Source organism: Meles meles, chromosome 1 (assembly GCF_922984935.1).
Source record: "Meles meles chromosome 1, mMelMel3.1 paternal haplotype, whole genome shotgun sequence".
Classification (NCBI taxonomy): domain Eukaryota; kingdom Metazoa; phylum Chordata; class Mammalia; order Carnivora; family Mustelidae; genus Meles; species Meles meles.
Window position 1 is genome coordinate 46,466,566 of NC_060066.1, and position 26,465 is coordinate 46,493,030.

The 26,465-nt window shown below is 38.1% G+C and overlaps 1 protein-coding gene across 2 annotated transcripts; it reads right to left on the reverse strand.

Annotated features, from left to right (window-relative positions):
- Positions 1-26,191, reverse strand: OSGIN2 (oxidative stress induced growth inhibitor family member 2). Of its 2 annotated transcripts, none has more exons than XM_046019817.1 (6): positions 25,348-26,191; positions 17,387-17,541; positions 11,538-11,674; positions 10,755-10,946; positions 4,405-4,496; positions 1-2,203 (listed from the first exon to the last, which is right to left on the reverse strand). In XM_046019817.1, exons 2-6 carry the CDS (start codon positions 17,451-17,453, stop codon positions 1,171-1,173), a joined length of 1,521 nt encoding a protein of 506 aa, XP_045875773.1. In that variant the 5' UTR covers positions 17,454-17,541; positions 25,348-26,191; the 3' UTR covers positions 1-1,170. The 2 variants fall into 2 exon arrangements, with proteins under 2 accessions (XP_045875773.1, XP_045875763.1); XM_046019807.1 differs by lacking the exon at positions 25,348-26,191 and adding an exon at positions 24,550-24,883.
- Positions 26,192-26,465: the final 274 nt, after the last annotated feature.

Here is a 26,465-nt window from a genome sequence, read left to right on the forward strand (position 1 = left end):
TTCAATTTGCCATGAAGAACTTCAGAAATCAGTTTTTGGCCTAACACTACAAATTCTGGAGACCTCTGTGAAAATACAGACATTAAACACATCTAAATAAATGAAGACGGCATGTAATTCAATAAATAACCATAGGATAAGCTACTATGTCATCTCCAATGAACAGATTTCAAAGTAATCAGCATGGGAATAAAAAAAGCAGATTTAACCTTAAATAATTCTAGCAGTAACCAAACAGTATTATAATATTAGAAGTATTTATGCCCAAATGTTAGTTTTAATGACAGAAAGTTACTCAATATTCACACAGGGATAAGCAGTTTCATTCACAATTTATTGAATTGCAAATTAGATTGTTAGGCTAGTTAGAGAATAAATCTCCAAAAGTATCTTGGCAGGTTTCTGAATGTTTAAGTGTATGCCAACATTATTGGACTGTTTAAATTATTAGAAGCTAAGAATATGAAGTACTTATCAAGGTTTCAACAATAAAAATATTTTCTTAAAATACCATATTTGGTAATAAATTAGATTTATAGAAATTGATAATACAATATAAATTAAACCTGAGTTATAAATGCCTCCTACCCTGTCCACTCCCAGCATATGTAACTTACATCACAATTTCTTTTGGACCAGTGTGCCTCAAACTTTTCAATAAGCATACATATTCCTTGAGGATCTCATTCCTTGAGTTTCTGATTTAATAATTCTATTGTGGGGCCTGAGGGTCCACATTTCTAACAAGCTACAAATGAAGCTAATGCTGGTCTTTAGACCACCCTTGAGCAGCAAGGTGACCTAAAGTATAGTAGAGATGCTCTCTGGCCTAATATACTGTATGTTTTTATCGATTATTCAAGGCTGTTAAGATTTTGGAATCAAACATAACCACAAATGATCACAAAAAGTTAAGTCTTGAAAGAAAAGAATGTTTTAGTTAAGTGAAAGCTTAAACTGTACCAAATTGGCAGTGTTTCTATTTGTCTGACAGTGACACCTTTGATACAATATAAATCAGGACACCAAGTTCTTGTAACTTTAGTTACTATAGCTTGAGGCTCTCTTCCAATTCATTCAAGTCCAGAAAATTCAAGCTAGTACACTGCAAAACCACTATGAAAAATCTTTAATGGTTAACTGTCCATATAAATTACTTATAAACTCACTTTAAGCTATGCCATCTCCTCCTCCTCTTTCAACAAATAAATGCTTTTTTTTCTGTCTCGTAGCTAAACAGCGTGTCACACCCAATGCCCCTCCCTTTAAAAATCGAACAAAATTGTCTCCAACCAAAGGACCCAATGCAAAAAGGTTGGCTTCTTTAACACATTCGTAGGTATAGGCATCTATTTCCACAGGATTATTCTTACATGTGATTGGCTGGCTTGAGTTATGGCCCAGGTAACACCCTTGCTCCTTCAGAAAAGACAGATTGGGATGAGAACCTATCAGTACTACTGCCGCAGAGAGCTTAAATATTTTTTTCAATCCAGAGAGGCTTTGAAGAATGCATTTCATGTCCGACTTAAAGGAAAGCACATGGTGCTCAGGAAAGCTGGTATAATCAGATAAAAGACTGGAGTCTACAGAATATGACTGAGTACACATCATATGATAGACTTTATGGTATTCTGGATAAAGCTTTTTGGGAAGCTGCTTGAAAATTAAGCCTGGATCAGTTACTCGTCTGCGAAATACATGAATCACAGGAATATTATTATTGTAAGCACACAGTACTGCATCAGCTGCAGTAAGCCCAGAACCTACAATTAACACTGGATCTACTTTGCCACGCAACTTTCCTTTGCTTATAGCAGCTCCAAATTCAGGCATTGAATGAAACACAAAAGGAAAATCTTCCCCTTCAATTTCCAGATGGGCAGGAGAATCCAATGTTCCAGTTGCCAGAGCTACATTCTCCGCAAAGAGACAGAAGGGAACATGGGAACCGTCCGCGATTCGCTGATAACCCCTGATTTCCCAATTTCTCTTGATAAATTTAGATTTCTCTATCTGTAAATGCTGTGTTGAAATATTTCTGTCTTGTCCATCATCATCATCTTGATGATCTCTGTAGAGTCTTGATACAGAGGTGATATAAGTATTCTCTCTGAAATTCTTCTGAAGACCCATGACTTTTACATAATGTTTATAGTAGCGAGCTATTTCCTCTGGCATAACTCGATCTCCTTTTATGTTCCTAACAAAAGGAAAAGGAAAAATATCCTATGAGGAGAGTACTGTATTAGTTTTCATGATTATTCCTGCTCCATCTAGTAAGCTATTATAGAGATCTTTTTAATTCGTCTGGACTGTCTTAGCTATAAATTATCCTTTTATAAAGCAAGCAAGCTTTTTTCTTTAGTTAAAAATGTTAGTATATGTGCTGCCGAAGCGAGCACTAGTTAAAAATGTTAAAGAATTAGTTTTATCTCAGACGTCCCATGAGGGTAGAGACTGTATTTTAATGCACCTATTTCCCCAGTGCCTTGCATAGATAGACATAGGATGGTTTTTTTCAGAAGACTGATCTGAATTTTCAGACTTTAGGAAAATAGCAAGTCACAAAAAATCATGTCAAGATCAAGTATATTATCTTTAAGAATTATATATACTAGACATGCAGAATGTGTTATAATCTAATTCAGTCTGTTACAGGATGTAGACTGAATAGTATGTAGACTGAATTCCTTACAGTTGTGAGACAGACTGTAAAGGTCTGTATTTCCACATTTTAATTCATTTATTTATTCATAAAGGTAGCAATCTGACCAGATCCTAAGTACATAAAACATTCTGTTTTCCTGTTCTTAAAGAAACCTATAAATACAGGAATGTACTCTCTTCATAAAGAGCAGATTCTTTGATTTTCCACTTGAACTTTAAAGCAATAGGCATTAGTATCCCTAAACCCTGGGCTCTAATTATAAATAAGTAGCAGTAAAGACATATCAAATAATTTCACATAATTCATTACAAAATATAACTGGAAGAAGTTCATAAAAGTTTTTCTTAAAATTTAAGATTTAAAATGTTAACTCTCACTTTACACAGAAACCCTATGTAGTAGTTACTACCACTGTAATCTCCATTTATAAATGAGGAAATTAACAGCTAGTTTAAGTTACTTGACCATGTTCACAACATTAGAAGTTAGAGAGTCAGGATTCAAGAATCAGTCTCTCAAGATCTAAAAGTCAATACTATGCAAAGGCAGGAAGTGAAGCCAATATTTAATCACAAGATTCTTTTTCACAAATTACTTCAATATACAATGTGCCCAATGTAAAAGGATGAACACTTCTAGCACCAAAAAAAAAAAAAAAAAAAAATCATAAAGCTTCCCCTTTTTTACCCATATCACAAAAGGAAGAATGTTGAGCAATTTTTATTTGCTTGCTTATGAAAATCAAGAACTTGTACAACTTGCCTGATTTTACTACTTTTCATTTTAAACCCATATAAAGTTCATTTTTAAAAAATCCAAAAGGGGGGTGGCCTGGCTGGCTCATTCAGAAAAGCATGTGATTCTTGATCTCAGGGTTATGAATTCAAGTACTATGTCTGGTGTTGGAATTACTTAAATAAAACTTAAAAAAAAATGGAATATTTGAAAGGTTTAATTTCAATGATCATACTGGCCTGAATTTGCTCTCCTTAAATCTTCTCAAAGTAAGGATAATTTCTATGAAGTAATACGGTTTCTAACAGGAAGTCAAGCACTCCTAATAGAACTAAGGTTAACTTCCTGCTTTGCTTTATTGTTTCTGAGCAAATCAGATTCTCTGTATTAGCAATTCCTATCTAATTTAATACTACTATCCTTGAAAATAAGGCTTTTCATATTATTCCTCTTTTTTAAATTTTAGGTATTTTTCCCCAAGTAAATTTGTATTCTTCCAAGTAGAGCTTTCATCTTACTTACTTCTATTTTCACATTTCTTAATAAGTATTTACCTCGATAGTACCCAGTAGGGTAACCAATCACATCACAGATTCTGGCTGAGTCCATCATTCTAAATTATTAATCATATATACTCTTCTACTCTGAAAGGCAAATATTATAGGTATATATACATGAGATATCCATACACAAACTTGTATATCAACTGGTAAGAATAAGTAAATAAGTGTAGAAAGGATTTGTGGGTGAATGAGAAACTAAACAGAATGGTTTAATAGGAAAGTGGGATAAATCCATAATTAACAAAAGCAAAGGAACCCAATCTGTTTTGTAACATCTCTGAATGGAAACTAGCTCACGATCACTGCTACAAAAAGGTTTTATCTGAAAGACACATAAATCTGTATTATTCCTCTAAGACAGAATCACAAATATTTTGAAATTACTCATGGACTTTCCCACTGTACATCAAAGAACTCTAACAGTTTGATCTTTACCTTCGTTTGCTAGATACCCAATCTTTAAATTTAAGTCCAGGTAGCTCCATCCAATTTCCAAAGCTAATTGTCAACATGGAACCTTCCATATTCTATTTGAATAAAAAATGCACAAACACATTAAGCAGTAACATGAATTTTTAAAAAAACAAATCCATCGTCATTCACTATAATTAAGAGTCCGGATAAGGATAGCTGAAAGAAGTTCTAAATGGTTGTGTAAATTACAAATACTTTTATTCTGTAGGATTTTTATTCCTTTCATAAAGTTACATACTTATAAAACAAGATGCCTACACAACGTTAATACCTTCAGCCTACAATAATATAATCCAGACACAGAATATGTTACAGGAACAAGTTAGTATTTTCACTTTTTAAATGAAAGGGAAAAGTTCATTAATTTTTAACACTTTAGATATATATCCATTTTAATATTAACAGATTTTTTTAAAGAAATGCAGAGCAAAACAGCTTTCCCCCCTCCATTAATTACAAAGTCTAAGCTGGTTTGGACAACAGCAACATCTTTTTCTAAAAGTAGGGAAAGAAGCAGTGGTTACCTGATTAAGAACAGACTCACTGCTCAAGCTAATGTTGCCTTTAAGAAAGTGACCCCTTCAAGCTCCCCTGTCCTACTTCTTTCTGCTTTGCTCACTACACAGCAACAAAGAGCCCAAGGGCCAACCTGTCCCGATGACCTCAATGATCTCTTCCAACCAACTCTCTTAGGCTATGGCTTTTTCTTAACTCTTCCTGCCCTGCTTCAGTACAACCCAGTACTGCGAATGGTACTTACTATTATAGTTATTATTAATGACTAACATTTCCAAGCACTCACTATGTGCTGGGCCTTACGGAGCCTAATATTTGTGACAGTGTGTAGACCCCTGGGAGAGAAGGTGGCAAGCTGCTACTTGCTTTGAGGCAAACTGGGTCTGATACTAGGATATGAACCAAGAAGATGGAAAACATCACAAGGGAAACTGTTAAGAATATATTACATACAGAACTTATCTGGAGCCATAACTGTCTCATCTGAAACTCAAAAAAACCTTACGGCACTAATATTCCACTTCAATAATCTAAACGTTATTCCCACAGCACCACTTCTTCCAGTTAGTTGCGAGCCCTAGTCCCTGGATCTCTTCACTTTTCTCCTAGTCTTCCTTGTCATCCTTATGCCATGAGTGCCTGCTGTCAGGGAGACTATAGTATATTAAGGGACACAAACCTGACAGAAGTACTAAGGGCAAACAGAACGAGAAGAATATTTCTTAAAGGACACAAGTGGGCTGTGAGGAGTGCACCATTAGGGAAAATATTCCAGGCAGAATAAAGATGTTATGTGAGTTTTACAAAGAGAAAGAACAGCAGTGTCCTTCAAGAAATTAAAAAGTTCAGCCTTATGCAGAAAAGTATTAACAGGCTTGGGTTGCTTAAACTGTGCATATTACTAAGAAAGGTTTGTCTTTAGGACTGGCTTTTGGCTGCTTCCTAGGAAACAACCCCTGAGCTCTTGAAATATTCTACCCGATGAGTGACTTTTTGTATGCCAGAAGCCTTGGGCCCTGCTGTACCTGCAACTGTACAGGGACTGTAAATTTATCTTAACAATGAGATTTATGGTGAATACCAGTGTTTGCTCTGGGAGGCAGAGGAGTCACACACATGGGCGCTGCTTTTCTACATGACTGCCACCCAGAAAATCCTGGACACCAAGGTGTTGGTAAGCATCCCTGATTGGCAACTCTTTGCACATGCTGTCACAAATCACTGCTGGGAGAATTAAGTGTAACCTCCTGCAACTCCACTAAAAATGACCACTTAGAAACTGAAGCCTGTTTCTCCTGGACTGCGTTTCCTAAACTTTTTCCCTTTAATGATTCTAATCTGTATTCTTTCACTGTATAAACTATAACCAGAAGTACAAAAGGAATCCGGTGAGTCCAAGTGAATCTACAGCCTGCGCGTGAACCTAGAACCCCAGAAAGAATATTCTGGAGCATGGACTGTGAGAAAGTAGTAAAGCAAGAAAGCCAAGTAGGGGCTAGATGACCCAGGCTATGGTAAAATACATTAATAATGAGTGTGCATACTATTCATTAGATGAATTGGAAGCAACTGCAGGGTTTTATGCATGGCTGTAACATTCAAATGTGTTATTACAGAAAGGTAACTCTGGCTTTGGTATAGAGATTGTACTCAAGAAGACAAGACTGGAGTAGGAAACCTTTGCAGTAATTGGGTCAAAGATGATGATGGCCAAGTACAATTATGATGGGGCAAAGTAGGGTGAAAGGACTCACAGTATGTTTATGAGAAAGAATGGAGAAGATAAAATAATTGGTTTGAAATAGGAGTTGAGGCAAGAACAATCAAGGAAGGTTTCTGGCTTAATTAACTACATTCCAGTGCCATTACTCCATGGTAAGGAAAGGAAGAAATCTGAGGATAAAGATGACTGGTTAGGTAGGCATGCTGAGGTTGAGAACACCTATGGGATAATAAAGGGAAGGTATTTAGGTGACTATATAAGAGAAAGCAATGTGGGCCAGGGATCTTGATTTGGGAGTCACTCAACATTCATATGCAAGTCACTGAAGTATATGAGACAAGTCAGGGAAGACTTGTAGAGTATAAAAAGCCAAGACCATGGCTTGGCACAGAGTTTACAGAAGAGTCCACAAGGTAACGAAAAGGAGTGACTAACAGGAAGAAAAGCAGGAGATGAAAGGTTCAGAGAATCTGTCAAATGTTGCAGAGGTCAGGGAAGATAAAGTTTAAGACCATCAAACTGAGCAAAAAAGAAAGTTACCAATTTATAAAAAGCTGAAAAGACAGGCAGTGACAGAAGCTAGAATGAAGTCAGCTAAGGAACAGCAAGCAGGCAAAGGCATAAAAATAATGGACAGGTGGGGCGCCTGGGTGGCTCAGTCGGTTAAATGTCTGCCTTCGGCTCCGGTCATGATCCAAGGGTTCAGGGATCGAGCCCCGCATCGGGCTCCCTGCTTGGTGGGGAGCCTGCTTCTCCCTCTCCTCCCCGGCTTGTGCTATCGCTCTCTGTCTCTCAAATAAATAAATAAATAAATAAAAATCTTAAAAAAAAAAAATAATGGATAGGTAACTATTTCAAGAAGGTGGCTCTTAAGCAAAGAATGCAGATAAGCTAACACATAAAAACTTTTTAGTAACAAAATAATTTTAGTATATTTATATACCGATAAACAGGAGCTGCCAGAGAAACTTAAGATACAAGAAGGGGAAAATCAAATAAGCAATATCCTTAGAGAAGACGGGTCCCGAACACAGCTGGAAGGTTAGTCTTAGATAGAAGTGATACCACATCTACAGCAACAGGGGATAAGAAACAAAGAGGTAGCACAAATGCAAATACATTTGCAGGTTTTAGCATACAATTATGGAAGTTCAATCCTGATAGATACTATTTTCTATGAATCAAGAGTATTTCTAAGTAGGAAAGTGAAAAAAGGGGATAAAGATTTGAGAAGAATATTTAACAAGGAAATAGCAAAGGATTACCAAGTAGAGTTCAGGACCCAAATGAGGCTGAAGAATACTTTTCACAGCTGTACAACTTTGTTTTTTTGTTTTTTTTCTGACAATGTTTAATAGCTTAAGTATGGGAAAAGATAAAGTAGACAGTTACATAAATTGCTTTTTTTGGCCAAGCCCATGTGATAGCAGGACAATGGGTCAAGAGACTACAGAACCTAAGCTGGGTAGGTAAGGAGGTTAAGATCAGAGCCTCAAGCTCTCTGTGCTTGAACACTAGGTACAGTGTAACCGGATGAAGCAGCTGGAAGAATAAACAGTTAAGATTATCAAATAAGGTATTTAAAAATTTCGGTTTCACTGAGCAGTCACAGTGGAGCCACTGGAGTTAGTATCTGAGGAGGAATGGAAGAGGAGATTATTGAGAATAAACACATCAAGAGATGAAAAGTTAAGGTGTTGCTTCTGTATCATACATGTAAAGGTACTCAAGTTGACAAGAAAACTTGGATACAATGGAAAACCATGACTTAGGTGCTACAGGTTCAAAAACTGAGGGGGACAATCTGGAACGGTCGAGGAGCAAGAAGATGACATAACCTGTTCAAAGGAACAGGGACTCTGACAGAAGAGCAATGGGGAATAAAGAGAACCCCAACCTCACTACTCAACCTGACAGGACATGGGGCCATGGGGAAGTGAAGAGACTCTGCTTCAGGGGGCTGCAGCGAGAATATCTTCAGGAAAGCAAGATTTCAAGGAAGGGAGTAAAAGCAGCATATAATAACTGAAATGGTTAAGAGTAAACAAAAGCTTTGTTCATTAGCAAATGGAGTTTTAGGGGCACACTGTTAGAAAGTCTGGAAATAAGGAGAGTGGTGAGAAATTTCACCACAAGAGAAGTAGGAAACTATACAGAAAGGACTATGAAGAGGACAAATGACTTAGGGAACTTATATCCTGAGTAATAACTGAGGTTAACTAGCATGTATGTGAAGCATGGCAGGGGAGAGGGCTGTCTAAACATAGAGCCACAGTCAAGAGCTTCAAGATTAAGGCATGGAATGCAGAGGTGAGAGGGAATAAATAATTATGCCTGGAAAAGTCAGGTAACTGCATAGAAGTGATGCCTGAAAATGGATAATAGGTAAAATATCATTTATTTATATCCCTATTCTAACGGATATCCTATATGATGCATGAAAAAAATTCAGCAAGTTTCAAGTATATTTCAGCTTTACCACTGATTCAAATGTGTTTTTTTTTAATCTTTTTTTTTTTTAAGATTTTTATTTATTTATTTGACAGCGAGAGATCATAAGTAGGCGGAGAGGCAGACAGAGAGAGTGAGAGGGAAGCAGACCCCCTGCTGAGCAGAAAGCCCGATGTGGGACTCGATCCCAGGACCCTGAGATCATGACCTGAGCCGAAGGCAGCAGCTTAAACCACTGAGCCACCCAGGCGCCCCTCAAATGTGTTTTTAGTAATCAGGGCTTATCCATCCTTCACCTTTCCTATACATAAGTGGAAAAAATGAAATACACAGATTATTATCTGTACATTTTTCTAAGCAAGAAAATATAAGTACAAAAAATCATTAGGAATTTAGAGAAGTATTATACATTATGGCTTTTTCAAGAGATACCATTTAACAATGCTACTCGCTAATAGCACAAATATAAACACCAAAAGGCACAGATGTTAGTTGCTATCCCTTACCATTAAGGAAATTAAGAGTAAGAAAGGAGTTGGAAAGTCCCCCAAATACACTGAAACAGTCACTTATTAAATGTAAGTAACTATTTAGACATACAGCATTGAACTAATATAGGAATATTCAACTGAAGTCTGTACCAAAGAGCTGATATTTAATGTTAAAATTCAGATGAAATCCTTATTCATAAAATAGTAAGATACAATAACAAATGAGCACTCATTACACACCAGATGCCACACTAAGGGCTAAGGACAGGAGAAAAGAAAAATTATTAAGTCCCCGACCCCTAACAAAATGCACTGAATTTTTATGTTAATCAATTCTTTGGTTTAACCCTTGCCATGAACTGAATTTGTGTCACCCCCAAAATCCATACGCAGAAGCCCTAACCCCCAGTGTCATGTTATTTGGAGATGAGGCCTCTCAGAGGTAATTAGGTCTACATGAGGTCATGAGGGTGGTGCCCTCATGACAGGATTAGTGGCTTTATTAGAAGAGGGGCAGAAGGGAGGAAGGAGCATGCACCAAGAAAAGTGCTATCTGCAAACCAGGAAAAGAGCCCTCACACAAGCTGAACAGGCTGGCACATTGATCTTGACCTTCCCAGCCTCCACACCATGCACTAAGTCTAGGTTATTTCATTATAGCAGCCCAAGCATATTAAATTCTTCTTTCTTTTACAATCTACTTTTCACTTAATATATAAATAATGGGTACTGGTATGAAATACTGTGTGAGGTTCTTTAAAGTCTGATATGAATTTAAAACTTTTACTATGCAAAACATTGTTGAAATATTTTTTATACAGTTCCTGTAAAATAGTATAGAGAAGCTTATTCTAAGACTATACTAGTAATCAAATTCGGTTTAACTTCTAGTAACTCATATTTTATTGTACACCGTTAAAATTCTCAGATAAAAATTTGGTAAACTTCTATAATGTCTGATAATATAAAATATATTTTATTGAATGGCATTAAAATTCTCAGATAGAAGTGTGGTAAACCTATATAATGTATGATAGCGTTGTACATCATATGTTTCAAAATTCAAATGGTCTTATCAAGATGACATATAACTCACATACACTATAAAATGCGAAGAAAAACATACTCACATGCCAAGCGCCACCAGGTGGACCTTTACCAAGAACTAAGTGAGGGATGTAATGATGTTGTTCTAATTTCCAATGCAAAACGGATGGATAATCATAACCAAAATCAGCATCTGGATGAAGAAGTGTGTCAAAAAGGACTGCAACTGGATTGGAGGATCGGCCCTCAAGGCCCTCAGACAAGTATTCTAAGTCCTGAATGAATTTTTCAAAAAAGGAAAGAAAGAAGGCAGAGTTTGAAGGAAAAAAAGCAAAAAAAAATAAATAAATAAAAACTAAAAACCTCAGCTGTTACAATAGTGAAAGCTATAACTCTAATCCAGCATTTCCCAGATAATGTTCTATAAAACACTGATGTTCCTTGAGAGCTTAATAGATTCTTGGTCAAATGAATATAGGAAAAGACTGGATTTCAACAAAACTAATCAGATCGCTTTTACTGCAACTCCTGAAGATGCATTTAATACATTAATATGCCTTAATAAGTCTACTGAAACGTTCCAGTAACAAAAAGCAGCACTTCCAAAACTTGTCTGAACGCAGAGGCACCCGTTAAAATATCCCACGAGGAAATAATTTGGGAAATTCTGCTCTCATCAATTCAGTAAAATAAACAGAAGTAATTTGACAGAACATATTTGCAAATTGAAAATAAAAATGACAGAGAATGTTATTTAGACGAAAGGATTTCCAACTGAGATATACAATGCTTATATAAATAGAAAACTAACCTTGTTTGAGTACTAAAAAAACAAACAAAACAAAAGATCGACATGTAAGAAATACCTGATCAACAATGGAAATATGTCTTGCTTCTTCTAATTTACTATGTAAGATTGTATTTGGATGTATTGCTTCTGATGATAAATATGGTCTGTAGCCTGATAACATGTAAGAAAGGCAGATTCCTGAGGGTCCATTTCCTATTGAAAAAAAAAAAAAAAAAAAGGTGCATCAAGTGTCAATATTCTTATTCCTTGGCTTTTCTCAAAGATGCATTTTCTCTCTTACCTATTTGTCTTCCTTCTCTAAACTCTTAAAACCAAGTATTCATAAGATACTGACTTTTGTCTTCTCAATTTTCTTTTGGGAGTCTCATCTACTTGAAGCTTTAAGTCTCTATGCTACAGACCCTGAATTACACCTGTACGCTGACCTCTTGCCCAAAAATACATCCCACATTTCCATAAGCCACTTCTTTCCTCCACCTAGTTCAACTACTACTAATTGAATCACAATGTGTTCAACACATATTCATGAGTTCCTTCATTTATTCATTAACAAAATCCTAAATTAATCAGATTCTGATTCTAAATCTATTTAGTCACTATATCCATTCCGTTGTTAGTGTCACTCCTCTACTCTTCAAAAGACGAAAAGTCCCTTGTTTGCCCTAAGATACACCTATTCCAGAATCATTTCACATTTACATTCAGATGAATTTTGATAAAACGAGGTCCTCATCATGCTACTCCCTCCACTTGGAAAACTTTAACTGCTTGCTTCTGACTACCCAGTGCTCACAGTGTTCTGTTCTCAATCATCTTTCCAGACCATCTCCTAATAGTGTCTTCCTATATTTTTATATGCTTAAACTAAAGCCAAACTGGATTTTTTTCTTGAACCCCAGTGAACTAGCTCCATTTCTGTGGTTCCTTTAGTCTAGATTTTCACTTCTCTATTATCTCCATCTACCAAAAATCTAATCCAACTGGGGTAACTGCTAGCCTCAGGAAGAAAATTCTGTTCCATTCTCTAATATTTTGTGCCCCAAATAAAAGCAGCTCGAACATGTAAATATGAAACGTAAAATCCAAAAATATCAGAAAATGGATTACTACTTCTACTTACAATACTGAAGTGGGAAGCCTTTAAAAAGACAGAAAGGAAAGTAAACCATTTCTTCATAAAAATTAAAAACAAATGAGAAATAATGGAAGTTAAGATCTGAGGCAAAGAGTTAATTTCCTTGAATCAAAACAGAGACAAAAATTAAAGAATAAAAATACTATATGATAGTATCAATACAGATAAAAGAAAGAGAAACAGCGTTTAACAAAACCCAACACCTATTTGTGATTTAAAAAAATAAAAAAACCTCAGCAAACTCAAATAGAGGGATACTTCCTCAACTTGGTAAAGAGTATCTACAGTAAACCTACAACTAACAATCATTCTTAAATGGTAAAAAACTAGATGCTTTGTCAAGAACAAGACAAGGATGTCTCTTCCCATCATTTCTTCTCAACACACACCATGACAGAAGTCATAGTTAATGCAATAAGAAAAGGAAATACAGACTTTGGAAAGAACTTCTTTGTTCATAAAAGCCATGATTTCTGATTTTTCATGTAGAAAATCCCAAGAATGGACCAAAAAAATCCTAGAACAACAAGATTGCATGATACAAGGTTAATATACAAAAGCCACTATCTTTTCTATATACCAGCAATGACCAGGCAGCATCTGAAATTAAATATACAATACTGCTTAATGTGTACATGTGCCCACACAAACAACCACACACAGTTGGATATGAATCCAACTGTATATACTTAAGATGATAAATACACATATAAGATATATACAAGGAAAACCACAAAACTCTGATCAAAGAACCCGATGATCTAAATAGATGCTCATGAATAAGAAGATCTGATACTGTTACAATGTCAGCTCTTCTCAATTTGATCTACAGATTCAATGCAATCCAGTAAAAATCCCAGCAAGTTACTCTGTGGACACAAACTAATTCTGAAGTTTGAATGCAAAGGCAAAGGACCCATAATAGCAAACACAATATTGAAGCAGCAAGTCATAACCAACATCACCCAAACTCAAGTCCTACCATAAAACTACAGTCAACGAGACAGTATGGAAATTATTAAAGAGTAGACAAATTAATGGAACAGAAGGGAGCACAAAGATAGATTCTCACAAATACAGTCAACTTATTTTTGACAAAAGAGCAAAGGCAATCCAATGGAGAAAGGACAGTCTTTTCAACAGATGGTACTGGAACAACTGGATATCCACATGCAAATATATGAAGTCTAGATACTAACCTTTTATCTTTTACAAAAAAATAATCCAAAACACATCAGACCTAAATACAAAACACAAAATTCTAAATTTCTAGAAGATAAAAGAGGGGAAAATCTAGGTGACCTGCATCTGATACTAAGTTTTTAGATAGAACCTAAAAGCAGGATCATCTGTGGAAGAAACAGATAAACAGGACTTATTAAAATTTAACATTTCTGCTCTGTAAAGACACTATATAAGAGAGCGAAAAGTCACACTGGGAGGAAATACTTGCAAAACACAACATACACAAAGAACTCTTAAATCTCAGCCATACGTGATTAATTAAAAAGTGCACACAGGGGACGCCTGGGTGGCTCAGTGGGTTAAGCCGCTGCCTTCGGCTCAGGTCATGATCCCAGCGTCCTGGGATCGAGTCCCACATCGGGCTCCGTGCTCGGTGGGGAGCCTGCTTCTCTCTCTGTCTCTGCCTGCCACTCTGTCTGCCTGTGATCCCTCTCTCTCTCTCTGACAAATAAAAAATTAAAAAATCTTTAAAAAAAAAAAAAGTGCACACAGGATCTGATCAGACATTTCAAAGATACAAGATAACAAATAAACATACGAAAGGATACTCATCACGTATGATTATAGCACTGCAAATAAGACAATGAGGTACGACAACACACCCTTCAAAATGGCTAAAATCCAAAACAGAGGCAATACCAAATACTGACAAAGATTTAGAGAAACAGGAACTCTCAGTCATAGTTACTGGGAATGAGAAATGATACAGCCACTTTGGAAGACAGTTTGACAGTTTCTTAAAAAGCTAAACATAATCTTATGATATGACCCAACAATCACACTCCTAGGTATTTACCCAAGTAAGTTGAAAACTCAACGGCTATGCAAAATCCTACACATGCATGTTCATAGCAGCTTTACTTAAAATTGTCAAACACTGTCAGCAACCAAGATGTCCTTCAATAAGTGCAGAGACAAACTCAAATATCCATAAAATGAAATAGTATTCAGTGATTAAAAAGAACTGAGCTACCAAGCCATGAAAAGACCTAGACAAATCTTTAAGGCATACTGTTAAGTGAAAGAAGCCAGTATGAAAAAGTTCCATACTGTGTAATTCCACAAATATGATATTTTACATAAATCAAAACCACAGACAGTAAGAGATCAGTAGTTGCCGGGGGCTGGGGGTTGAGGGACAGGATAAATACACGGAGCACAGAGATTTTTAGGGGGCAGTGAAACTACTGTTCTATAGGATACTATAATTGTGGATATATAACACTTCGGCAAAACGCACAGAACTGTACAACACAAAAGTGAACCCTAATGTAAACTACAGATTTTAGCTAATAAAATGTATAATCAGAGGTTCATCAATTACAACAAATGTACCACACCAATGTGGGAAACTGGAGGTGGCAGGAGAAGGAGAGTATATGAGAACTCTCTGTACTTTCGACTCAATTTTCATGTAGAAGACTGCCCTAAAAAATAAAATCTATTAATTAAACTAGATATTAAATAAATATAAAATAGTGGGACTTAGAATCCAAAGCAAAGAGAAGTTTCTTTTAAATCAAAAAGAAACAACACTCAACAGACACAGGCAAAAAATACAGTTTTTTTTTTTCACAGTTCACAGGCAAATAAACACACAGATGGAATGCTCCCTCACTCCCAAAGACTGTCCCCATCCTAAGCCCAAGCAGCTGAAAGTGTTACCTTATATAACAAAAGATAACTCTGTAGACATGAGTAAATTAAGGACTGTGAGATAGGAAGACTACCTGGATTATAAAGGTGGACACCATCTAATTATACAAATCCTTTAAAAAAAGAGATTTTTTCTCAGCTTTGATGAGGGGAAAGGGAAAAATGAAAGAAAGTTAAGAGAGAACCAACACTGTGGACTCTGAAAATGGAGAAAGGGCCCAGCAGTCAAGAAGGGAGAGTAACCTTCAGAAACTGGAAAAGGCAAGCAAACAAACGTTCTACCCTGGAGACCCCGGAAAGGAATGCAGTCTTGCTGACATCCTGACTTATCCCACCGACACTAGGGTTGAACTTCTGACCTACAGAACAGTGAGATAATAAGTGTACATTGTTTAAAGCCACTATGTTTGTGGAAACTTGTTATGACAGCAAGAAAAAACACATATATCAAGGAAATTAGTTCTCTGCTCTGATGGAGTGCCTTTACCAGCAGTCACAGCCCTACGTGCACTGGGTTAAGCTACTCTTTGGCTAGTTGAAGCAAAACACAGATTGTTTTGGGGGGAATGACGTGGGCAGGTACAGATGATGGTACTTTTTCCTTTTCTGACCCACCCATAGCCAGCTAGAACAGAAGAGGGTTCCCTGACTCATGCCAATACACTCAGGATGAAAAACCAGTGTCGAGCAAAAATGAGAAAATGGAACATGAGGTGTAGTCCCAAGTTACCCTGAATGTGAACTACTACACATACCCTCATCTCTATCATCAACCCTAAAAACAAATCTAGAAACCATGCTTGCCTCCTTTCCTCCCTCCCTCCCTTTACTGGATCCCTCCTGTCAAAAGACAGGACTTTTCTCTCCTTCCTGTTAACTTTGAAAGCAGGCATCAGGAGCGCCTAGGTGGCTCAGTCCGTTAAACGTTCAACTCTTGATTTTGGCTCAGGTCCTGAGATCAAGCCCCACTCTGATCTCCATGCTCAGCGGGTCATTGTTCCCAGACTAAAAGAACGAGTTGCTGGAGATTCTCTCCTTCTGCCCCTCTCCACCTCACACATGCACAGTAATCTCTCAAATAAATAAATCTTTAAAAAAAAAAAAAAAGAGGCTTTCAAAGAAAATAAAGATGCTATATATCAATATTATGCCCCATAATTCTTTCCTGCAGCTTGCTTCACACCATAGTCATTGCCTGACTTAGTAAGTTTGAATATTAGATGCAAGATGTACATAACAGGAAGTTAAAAACATGCAATAAAACAAAATCATAAAAACATCTATAATTCTGAAGTAATTAGGTTTTATTAATAGCTTTATTTTAGTATCTTCTATGCCTGTATGTTGAGGTGGTACAAAGGATACATAATGATAGTATTATGGTTAAGGTCACTGTACACACCACAGCAGAGCACAGTAACATTGATTAAACTGAGAACTGGTTACTAGCTTGCAGAAGTTACTCAACTTCTGAGTTGCCCTGACCGTATTCACTCCAGAACACAGGGCTCTAGGGTTGAAAGGCATAATCCCATAATGTACACAGAATGCTCTGTATGGGCTCTACTAATCCAGGTTATAATCACTGCCATGACACTATCATAATAATAATTAACACAAGTGGCAATATTTTAACACAACAGGGCAATATCAATTCTTCAATGAAAAAAAAATGTTACATTCCAACACAGAATCTAGTATCAAATAAACCAATTACTCTCTCCAAAGATCTGGTTATTGGTTACTTAAGCATACCAAAAAACCCAAGACTACTTCTCAATACAATCCTAAGAACTATGTAACTATGCCATATATAGTAGTAGTAAGCATCGGAATTATAATTTTAAGAGTTAAAATGCAGTACTTACCTATAATTACCACAGGCAAAGTCACTGATGAATCTTCTAGTAAAGAAGTTTCTTCAACTAATGGCATAGCTGTAACTTTCTGCCCCAAATTATCACCAAAATATTGCACTAAGGAATTAAAAATCTCTCCTTCGGTTTCAGTGTCAGTATAGTTTCTTTAAAAAAAGAAGAAAAAATGAAACATGAAACAAAAAGAAGAGATATAGTCAATACAACCTTTATAAGAACCTGTCTTTATTCAGATTTTATTTAGGCCATAAAATATGGAATAGTTCCATAAAATGGGAAGAAGAAATTCTTCTGATTAATGCTTTCAAATTAGTAGCTTAGCTTACCTGTCAACCTGTACCACTTTTAATGGCAGAAATCCTAAAGAGCTAGTTGATGTCTCTGTAATACCATGTAGACAAGTCTACACAAGTTCTAAATAAGAAACTATCTTTAAAGACCAAAGAATAGCACTGTACTGGGGGTTTTTATAATTCTCTGAGATTTCCTAGGAATGGCTAGTTTCTTTCATTTTTTTCTCACTAATAAAAAAAGTAAATGCACTAGAGGTGGTATATTTGGAACAATAAATATAGTCATAATATTTTAAGAATGGTTAATAGTACTTACGTATTACAAACTGTGTATTCTGGTAAAAAGAAATGAGGTTTATACATCTTGTTAGTTCTCAGATATTGAAACTTGGAAATATCTTTATGTTGATTTCCAATCTCCCTTCTTTCCTAGTTGCCTCCCTAGAAACTAGTTTTAGCATTCTGACATGCTCATGAAACAAATGGAGTAGCCTCTGAGCACAGTTAATGTTTGGCATTACACTAGTGATTACTTCAGAACAGAATCCCCAAATTATTTTTCATCTTTATATAGTCAGCAGCAGGCCAATATCTGGAAATATTAAACTGTGTACCAACTATGGGTGAGTATGCTTACTGCTACTCACAAAATGATAAACATGAGATGGATCAGTTATTTCATAGAACTCACAGATCCTGGAGGAGAATGATAAATGGAAAGAACTGGGCAGAGACCAAAATTTCTGCTTCTCTATAACCCCCCAAGATTCCAGTCTACCCTAGGATAGAGCAGAGTTCTCCAGGATATGCTGACAGCTTTCCTGAAGAAGGTATAAACTCCATCCCAAATATCTAGACTCCTCTAACAATACGTGGTCTTTTGGGGCCAGAACTTTTCTAAAGAGTAACTCTACCCCAAATATTTGGACTCCTCTAACAATATGTGGCCTTTTGGGGTCAGATCAGATACCCTCTGGATAGGTCTACTAGGGAAAGCGCCTCCTCACACTGAAGCCTGCTCCTCAAAGAAGCATCTTACGCTCAACGCAGCCTTTCAGATCATTCCAACTACTTCTCTGAGCAGATCCAGGTATTCTAGTTACCCAGCCTGCTTTGCTTCTTGGCAACTGAACTCAAACAAGTGTACTATACTCGGGCCTATTTCTTACATTTCTCCTGAATGTGTGGCAAGGACAGGTCCCCTGGCCTCCTCTGGATGCTTCTGATCAAAGTCCTTTTGCATACCCAGACCTGATTAATATTGTGGTGGCTGTAAAGGCCACAATTCTTTTTCAGAAGATGCACACCTCCTCTTCAGTCTCTTCCAGATATTCCCACCTCTAAGACAGCTGTTCCCATATATATAACCCAGGAAATTAAAAAAAAATTTTTTTTTAATCATCACTTTAACTTTTTGTTCATCAAAGAGATGTTTCCTTCAAAGCTTAACAAACATTTCCTCCTTTTCAAGTGTGCAATTCAGGGTTGTTAGTATAATCACAAGGTTTTGCAAGCACTACTAATTCCAGAAAAATATGATCACCCTAAAAATGGTAAGTTAACAGTAGTAAACTAGTTAGTAGTAAACTATGGTACTCATGAAAACTCATTCGCCATTCTCCCTTCCCCCCAGCTACTGGTGACCACTGATCTACTTTTGGTCTTGTTGGATTTGCCTGTTCTGGAATTGCATATAAATGGAAACTCTCACACATTATGTGGCCTTGTGTATCTGGCTTCGTCCCCTTAGCATGTTTTTCAGCTTTATCCACAGTGTAGAATATATTGGTACTTCATTTCTTTTCATGCCTAAGTAATTTTCCACCGCAGAGATAGAAAACATTTTGTTCATTCACAAACTGATGAACATTTGAGTTGTTCCCACTTTTTGGCTATACAAATAATGCTGTGAACATTCATGCATAAATTTTGTGTGGATAAAAGTTTTTATATCTCTTACGAGTACATGCAATGGCTGGGTCATAAATTCTGTTTAACATCTTAAGGAACTGCCCAACTGTCTTCTAAAGTGGCTGGATCGGGGCACCTGGGTGGCTCAGTCATTAGGCGTCTATCTTTGGCTCAGGTCATGATCCCAGGGTCCTGGGATTGAGCCCCACATTGGGCTCCTTGCTCGGCAGGAAGCCTGCTTCTCCCCCTCTCTTGCTCCCCCTGCTTGTATTTCCTCTCTCAAATAAATAAATAAAATTTTAAAAATAAAAAAATAAAGTAGCTGGATCATTTTCCATTCCCAACATCAATATAAGAGGGTTCCAACTTTTCCACATCCTCACCAACACTCATCTTCTTTTTTAGCTACCCTCAGTGGTGTGACATGACATCTCACTGCAGTTTTGACCTGCATTTCCCTAATGACTAAGAACGTAAGCATCTTTTCATATGCTTTTTAGCCATTTGTATTTTCTTTTTTTTCTTTTCTTTTTTTTTTTTTTTTAAGATTTATTTATTTGACAGATAGAGATTAAAGTAGGCAGAGAGGCAGGCAGAGAGAGAGAGAGGAGGAAACAGGCTCCCAGCTAAGCAGAGAGCCTGATGCGGGGCTCGATCCCAGGACCCTGGGATCATGACCTGAGCTGAAGGCAGAGGCTTTAACCCGCTAAGCCACCCAGGCGCCCCTGTATTTTCTTCTTTGTAGAAATATTCTTCACCCACTTTCAAACTGGGCTTTTTATTAAGCTTTAAAAATTCCTTATATATGTAGAACGCAAGTTCCTTTTCAGATATATGATTTGCAAATATTTTCTTCCATTCCATGGGTGGTCTGTCCCTTTCTTTGTTGTCTTTTGAATCACAGCAGTTTAAATTTTTCAATTTTTGCTGCTGTGCTTTTGGTGTCTAAGAAACCACTCCCTGGGACAGCTGGGTGGCTCAGTCAGTTAAGCCGCTGCCTTCAGCTCAGGTTATGATCCCAGGGTCCTGGGATCAAGTCCTACACTGGGCTCCGTGCTCAGTGGGGAGCCTGCTTCTCTCTCTACCTCTGCCTGACACTCTGCCTGCTTACGCTATCTCTCTGACAAATAAAATCTTTAAAAAAAAAAAAAAAAAGAAAGAAAGAAAAGAAACCACTCCCTAATCCAAGATCACCAAGATGTACTCCTATTTTCTGTAAGTTTTATTGTTCTAGTTTTTAGATTTAAGACTTTCATCCATTTTAATTTTTACACAGGTAAAGTCTGAGGTAAGAGTCCAACTCCACTCTTGTGTTTGTGGATATCCATCTGTCCTGGAATCATCTGTTGTAGAGACTGTTATTTCCCCTTTGTCTCGTGATCCCATGGAAAACCAACTGACCATAAACGCAAGGATTTATTTCTCTCAGTTCTATTCCACTGATCTATGTTAATCTTCATGCAAGCGCCACACTGTCTTGCTTACAGTTTCTTTGTAGTAAACTCTGAAATTAGGAGTGGGAATTCTCCAAATTTGTTCTTTTCAAATTGTCTTGGCTATTCTGGGTCCCTGGCAATTCCATATGAATTTTAGGATCTTGTCATTTCTACAAAATAAAGGCTGCTATGATTTTGGTAAGACGGCACTAAATTTATAGATCAATTTGAAAAATATTGCCATCTTAATTAAGATACTGTTTTTCAATCCATGAACATGGGATTCCTTTTATTTAGGCCTTTAGTTCTTCTCAATGATGTTTTATAGTTTTCTGTGTACAGGTCTTAAGACTTAGGAATAAATATTTCATTTTTCTTGAGGCTAGTGTAAATGGAATTTTGTTAATTTCACTGTCAGACTGTTCATTGTTACTGTGTAGAAATAGGATTGATTTTTTATGTTGATCTTGTATTCTCTCCAATCTTGCTTAATTCATTTAGTCTAGTACGTTTTGTGTGTGGGCCTCCAGCAATTTACCTCTAAGTCTCTTCTAAGACTCTAGTACATTCAGTAGAGCCAAAGTTTTAGCTTATTTAAATTCTCTATACAATGTAAGTAATTAGATCTGATTTTCTACTGGTCATTAGTATAATCTGTACATATACAATATGTATATAATCTATAATAAAACTGGTATGTATACAATGGTATATGACCTAAATATTGGTATAAACTATTTATAATACACTTGCACGGTATTTGGTATAAGTTTCATACAGATTAACACTGATGAAAAACAGAATTGAGAAACAAACAGAAAACAAAAGTATGGTTCACTAGTTTTGCATAAAGCAACAATGAAACAAGGCCTCTTGGTAAGTATTCTTTCTAAATAATTCAGAGCCTAAGTTAAAATTCACATATCACTGCACATGTTTTCTAATACATTCATACTATATCACAGGTCTATGAATAGTTTCAACTTCTACTTGAGACATCCAACTTGATCCAATGTTATATTTAAAACAAGTATTTTGAGTCATAAAAAATCTACTTTTCCTTTATTTGGGATACTAAGTTTAAAAACATTTTATTACATTTCAGAAAATAGTAAACAGCACTTTATACACATGCAAAAATGTTGCTCTATTAGGCATAAAGACTATTTGATATTTAAAAAGATTTTAAAGAACTTCTACCTTTTGTTCCTGAAATATTAGAACCCAGTCTTGAAACAAATTTAAGAGAATGGCACAGGCATAAACTTTGGGTAACAAAAAGACTTTCTCCCATCCAGCAAGACTTCTTTTAATGATGACTCAAACTCAAATGAAATGGTTTAATATCTGAATTTTTATAGTCTTTGGAAGCATGATCCTAAATTGTCAGCAAATTCATACTACTCTATGAAAAAAAGGTTCTAACATCAAAAATGAAGTCAGTCACACTATTCATCTTCCAAAACAGTAGGTATAGAACAGTTAGTGGACAGTTGGAAAGTCAGTGGACAGATATCACAATACCTATTCCTTTCAGGTATTGTACAAGAGTCAAAATATACAGGTTTGTTCCTAATAAAATTGCTCAAAAAAAAAAAAAATACCACAAGTAAATTATAAACACCTTCCTACAGAAGAGGTCTTAAATATTTTATTTTTTAAATCTGAGCTACAACGTAGCTATTTTTTCAACAGAAATAAGGTTTACTAATCAAAATTTTAATCTTTTGGCTAGCAAGGCTTGTTTTTCTTTATCCCTCAAGATCAAAACATACCAACTACTTTGTATTTATTTCCTCCAAATTTCTGTACAAAGTGGTAAACATATGATATCCGTAATAGGGTGAGCTGAATGGATATGAATCCCAACCTGTGTCCTTAAGAGTTCAACTATATCAAAAGCCATCAAAAGGCGTTTAGACAGCAGTTTCTGAAAGGCAAGTTAATTTCTCAAGGGGCTTCAGTTTTAAAAGTTTTCATTGGAGGAATCTGTTTTCTAAAACTCTTCAGTTGATCTGATACTCTCAAACCAGTATCTGTCAAGTAGTCAACAAAGTTGCCTAAAACTTAAAAACCAACAGTTTATTACATAAAACATTTTTTTTAAATATCCAGAACTTAAAATACCCTACAAAATTCAGAGAAGTTGGGTAAGTCTGGACTTTTGCTCTCTATTTAAACAGGAGTTTTGAACCTTCTCTGTGCCTTAAACTCCTTAGTAATTTGGTGAAACCTCTGAACCTCTTACTTGAATAGTATTATTACACACGTAAAAGACACATGGGATTTACCGGGAAACCAATTACATTAAAATAGAGTTATAAAAAGTAAACATATGACAAGTTTACTTACATTTCTCTACTGTGTTAAATAGCAGGTTTGGAGATGTGTAATTACTGTAATTTTGAAGAAATAAACATACAGTATTTCTAGATATGTGCAACTGTGATATGAAAGTGTGAAATTTACTGTTGACAAGGTCACAAATACTATTTGACTTGATGCTTACATTCATAATTGAAGGACATACTCGATTTTCATTAAAAGTTTAGCAAAAATATCAGTTGTACCTTTCTTTACATGCAAGTTCATGGCCACTTAAATTCTATGAATTCCAATTTTAAAACTCTTGATCTGAGTTTCATATTTTGAGAAAAATTTTACACATCATTATTCTAGCACATTCATACAAACGAAGTAAGGTAATTTGTTAGTCTTCACTAAGTTTAACATTTCTCCACCACAGGGTTAAAACCACTTCCGAGTGCCTTTAGCCTTTCTCCCCAGAACTGACTTAAGTGTCTGCCAACTGTACAAGAGAACATATTCTCACTTTTATTTTAAAATGCACTAACCTCATCACACTTAAGAACTTTCCCATAATGTGAATCCTGAATCGCCACCTATTTCAAATTTCTATAATGTACACTTATAATGACAAGCATCTTAGAACATACTTAGCACCTACTTGTAACCAAACCATCACATTTAAAACAGTTCCTACCTCCTTTCAAACGCAGTAACTTAGATTATTACATTTATTTTTTATAAAAAATATATAAAGATCTAAAGGTGGGGTAGGGAGGAGCCTTCGCAACCTTTCACTCAAACTTTGCACTACTTCGAAGTCTCAGGTCGCAGTAACCGACTCGCTCCGGGTCTAGCCGGTTTCGAAGTCCCCGTGACTGGCCCGGTCCAGAAGAGAAAAAGGGGGACAACAGAGGAGAATGTTGTCCACCCCCACCCACCCACCCCGGAGCGAGGTGCCCCCAAGCAGAGGCTGGCCAGGCGGGTACCCAGATCAGGCAGGAACCAGGAGGAGAGGCTGCCGAGGCGGGAGGCCGCTCAGTCCAGGCGCTCGCCCCCCACCCCGGACCGGTCCCGACGCTGGACCCGTCCCGACCCCAACCCCGCCCGGAGTCTGCCCACCTCGGCCCCGGCACCGCCGCGAAGCCGGAAAGCGCTCCACCCTCCTCCTGCTCCCATCCCCTCCGCTCCCCGGCAGAGAAGTCACCTGAAATGACCGGCCAGGGAGCAGCGGCAGCACCACACCGGCATGGAGCGCGGCGCACGGGGCGCCAGAGCGCGACCGCCACGGCCGCCGCCACCGCCTGCCCCGGCTGGGCTGCCCGTTCGGGGCGCCCGCCCACTCGCCCGGGGTCGCGGGGTCCGCGGGGCGCCAGGGCCCCGCGCGTCGCCGTTGCCGCGGCTGCCCGGAAACTGCGGCTAAGCAGCCGGCGGGTCTCTGGCGCCCCGAACTCCGCCTCGGGATAGCGGCTTCCGCTCCTCGCCTGCGGGGGGCCAGACGCCGGCGACGGATGATCTGGGGGCGCCGCGATGGGGGCGGAACGGGGCGGGGACGCTGCGACGGCTGCGGCGGAGGCGCGCGGGCTCCTCCTCGCAGGTGCGGCAGCGGCGGGCGAGGCCGGCGATTGGTGGAGACGCGGCCGGGGTGAGGGGCCGGGCCTGACGGAGCCGCGGCTGCGCGGGCCGGGGGCCGAGGTCCGCGCGCCAACCGGACCGCTGCGGCGGCCACCGGGGCCCTGGCCTCGGCCTGCGCCCCGCGCCCCTTCCGCGTGCACCCCACTCGCGGCCTGGGGGGTAGCAGGGCGGGGCGGATGCGCGTCGAGAGGGCGGATGATGAGAGGAAGAGAAAGCTGCTAACGGGGGTAGCGGAACGGCTCGGGGGGAACCCTGCGTACAGCGCGGCCTCCGCGATCGGGGAGCGACGCGGCGTAACCCGAGTCCGTCCGCGCGGGACTCCCACCAAGGAGGCCGGGGAAAGGCCGAGAGTCCCACCCAGGAAACCCACCTTGGCGCCTTTTCTCGCGCTGGCCTGGGCGCAGACGCTGGGAGCTGCTGCGCGCTTCTCGCTCTCGACCCGGCATCACAATCGCCTGGGGCGTGGTGGGGCGGCGGGGGAACACACCAAACCTCAGGTGCCCGGTCTCCACCCCCAACTGTTTTGATTGTGGAAGTCCCGCTTCCTGAATAGGGGGAACCTCCCTCCCCTAAGTAAGTGGCTTTCACTAGTGTGAGAATCACCTGCGTTGCTGGCTAAAAATACAGGTGCTTAGCCCCGCCCAAGACTTACCGAGCCCGTTTCCGGGCGGGGGAAAGGGCGGGAACTTGCATTGTAAGACCCTCCAGGTGAATGTGATTCAAGTTTAGAAGGGAACCCGTAATGACTGTCCCTATGCGATGTTGTCAAAAATGGAGGCGGGAAGAACTCCTAGAAGTGATTAACTGCATGTACAGTTAGACATAGATGTCTTCCTATCCCCACCTCCAGAAAAGCCCAATTATTTTTGCGGTTAAAATGTAAGCTACATAGCTGTTTTTAAATAGTTTTTAAGTTCTCAAGTTTTCCTGAATATTGCCATTGAACGAATTTTCACGTAGCAGGGATTTTAGATTCTGTAGAGCTTAACAGAAAATTGAAGGATTCAGCCTCCCTCCAGGATTATTAAAAGAAAATCTGTTTTTTCCCATCTTATTGACAGTCTGACACGTTCGTTCCATTTAATGTCTCAAACAGTGAAGCATGAAGTTTCTTTTCTGTTAATAGTTATAACATTATCCTTTTAAAGGACCTAAATTCCTAAAATGTATGCCAATCCAGAGAATTGAAATATTTAAACTGTAAAAATGTTTGTAAGTACTTTCTGTAATTTTTCCTTTATGGCTTTGTTTTTACTTTGAGTTTTCTTGAAGTATTTCAGATCAAATAGTATAGTAAAGTGGGCATATCAAATTTTAGGCTTAATCTGGTTTGTATTTAAGCCTTGTGACCTTACTATCATGATTTACACTATATAATGGTTTATGATTAAATCTGACCACAGTAACTACATAGAGGATTTTTCTTACAGGTAATGGAGCACGTCAGAGTTTTTGTTTTTGTTTTCTTAAGATTTTATTTATTTGTCA

What these genes read in the sequence shown, in the direction of transcription:
- OSGIN2 (XM_046019807.1), bottom strand. Translation starts at nt 24,593, where the DNA reads ATGCCGGTGTGGTGCTGCCGCTGCTCCCTGGCCGGTCATTTCAG. An exon ending in TTTGCCTGTGGTAATTATAG is followed by an intron (nt 11,675 to 17,386) that starts GTAAGTACTGCA and finishes TTTTTTCAATAG; the next exon opens with GAAATGGACCCTCAGGAATC. An exon ending in CACCTGGTGGCGCTTGGCAT is followed by an intron (nt 4,497 to 10,754) that starts GTGAGTATGTTT and finishes TTATTCAAATAG; the next exon opens with AATATGGAAGGTTCCATGTT.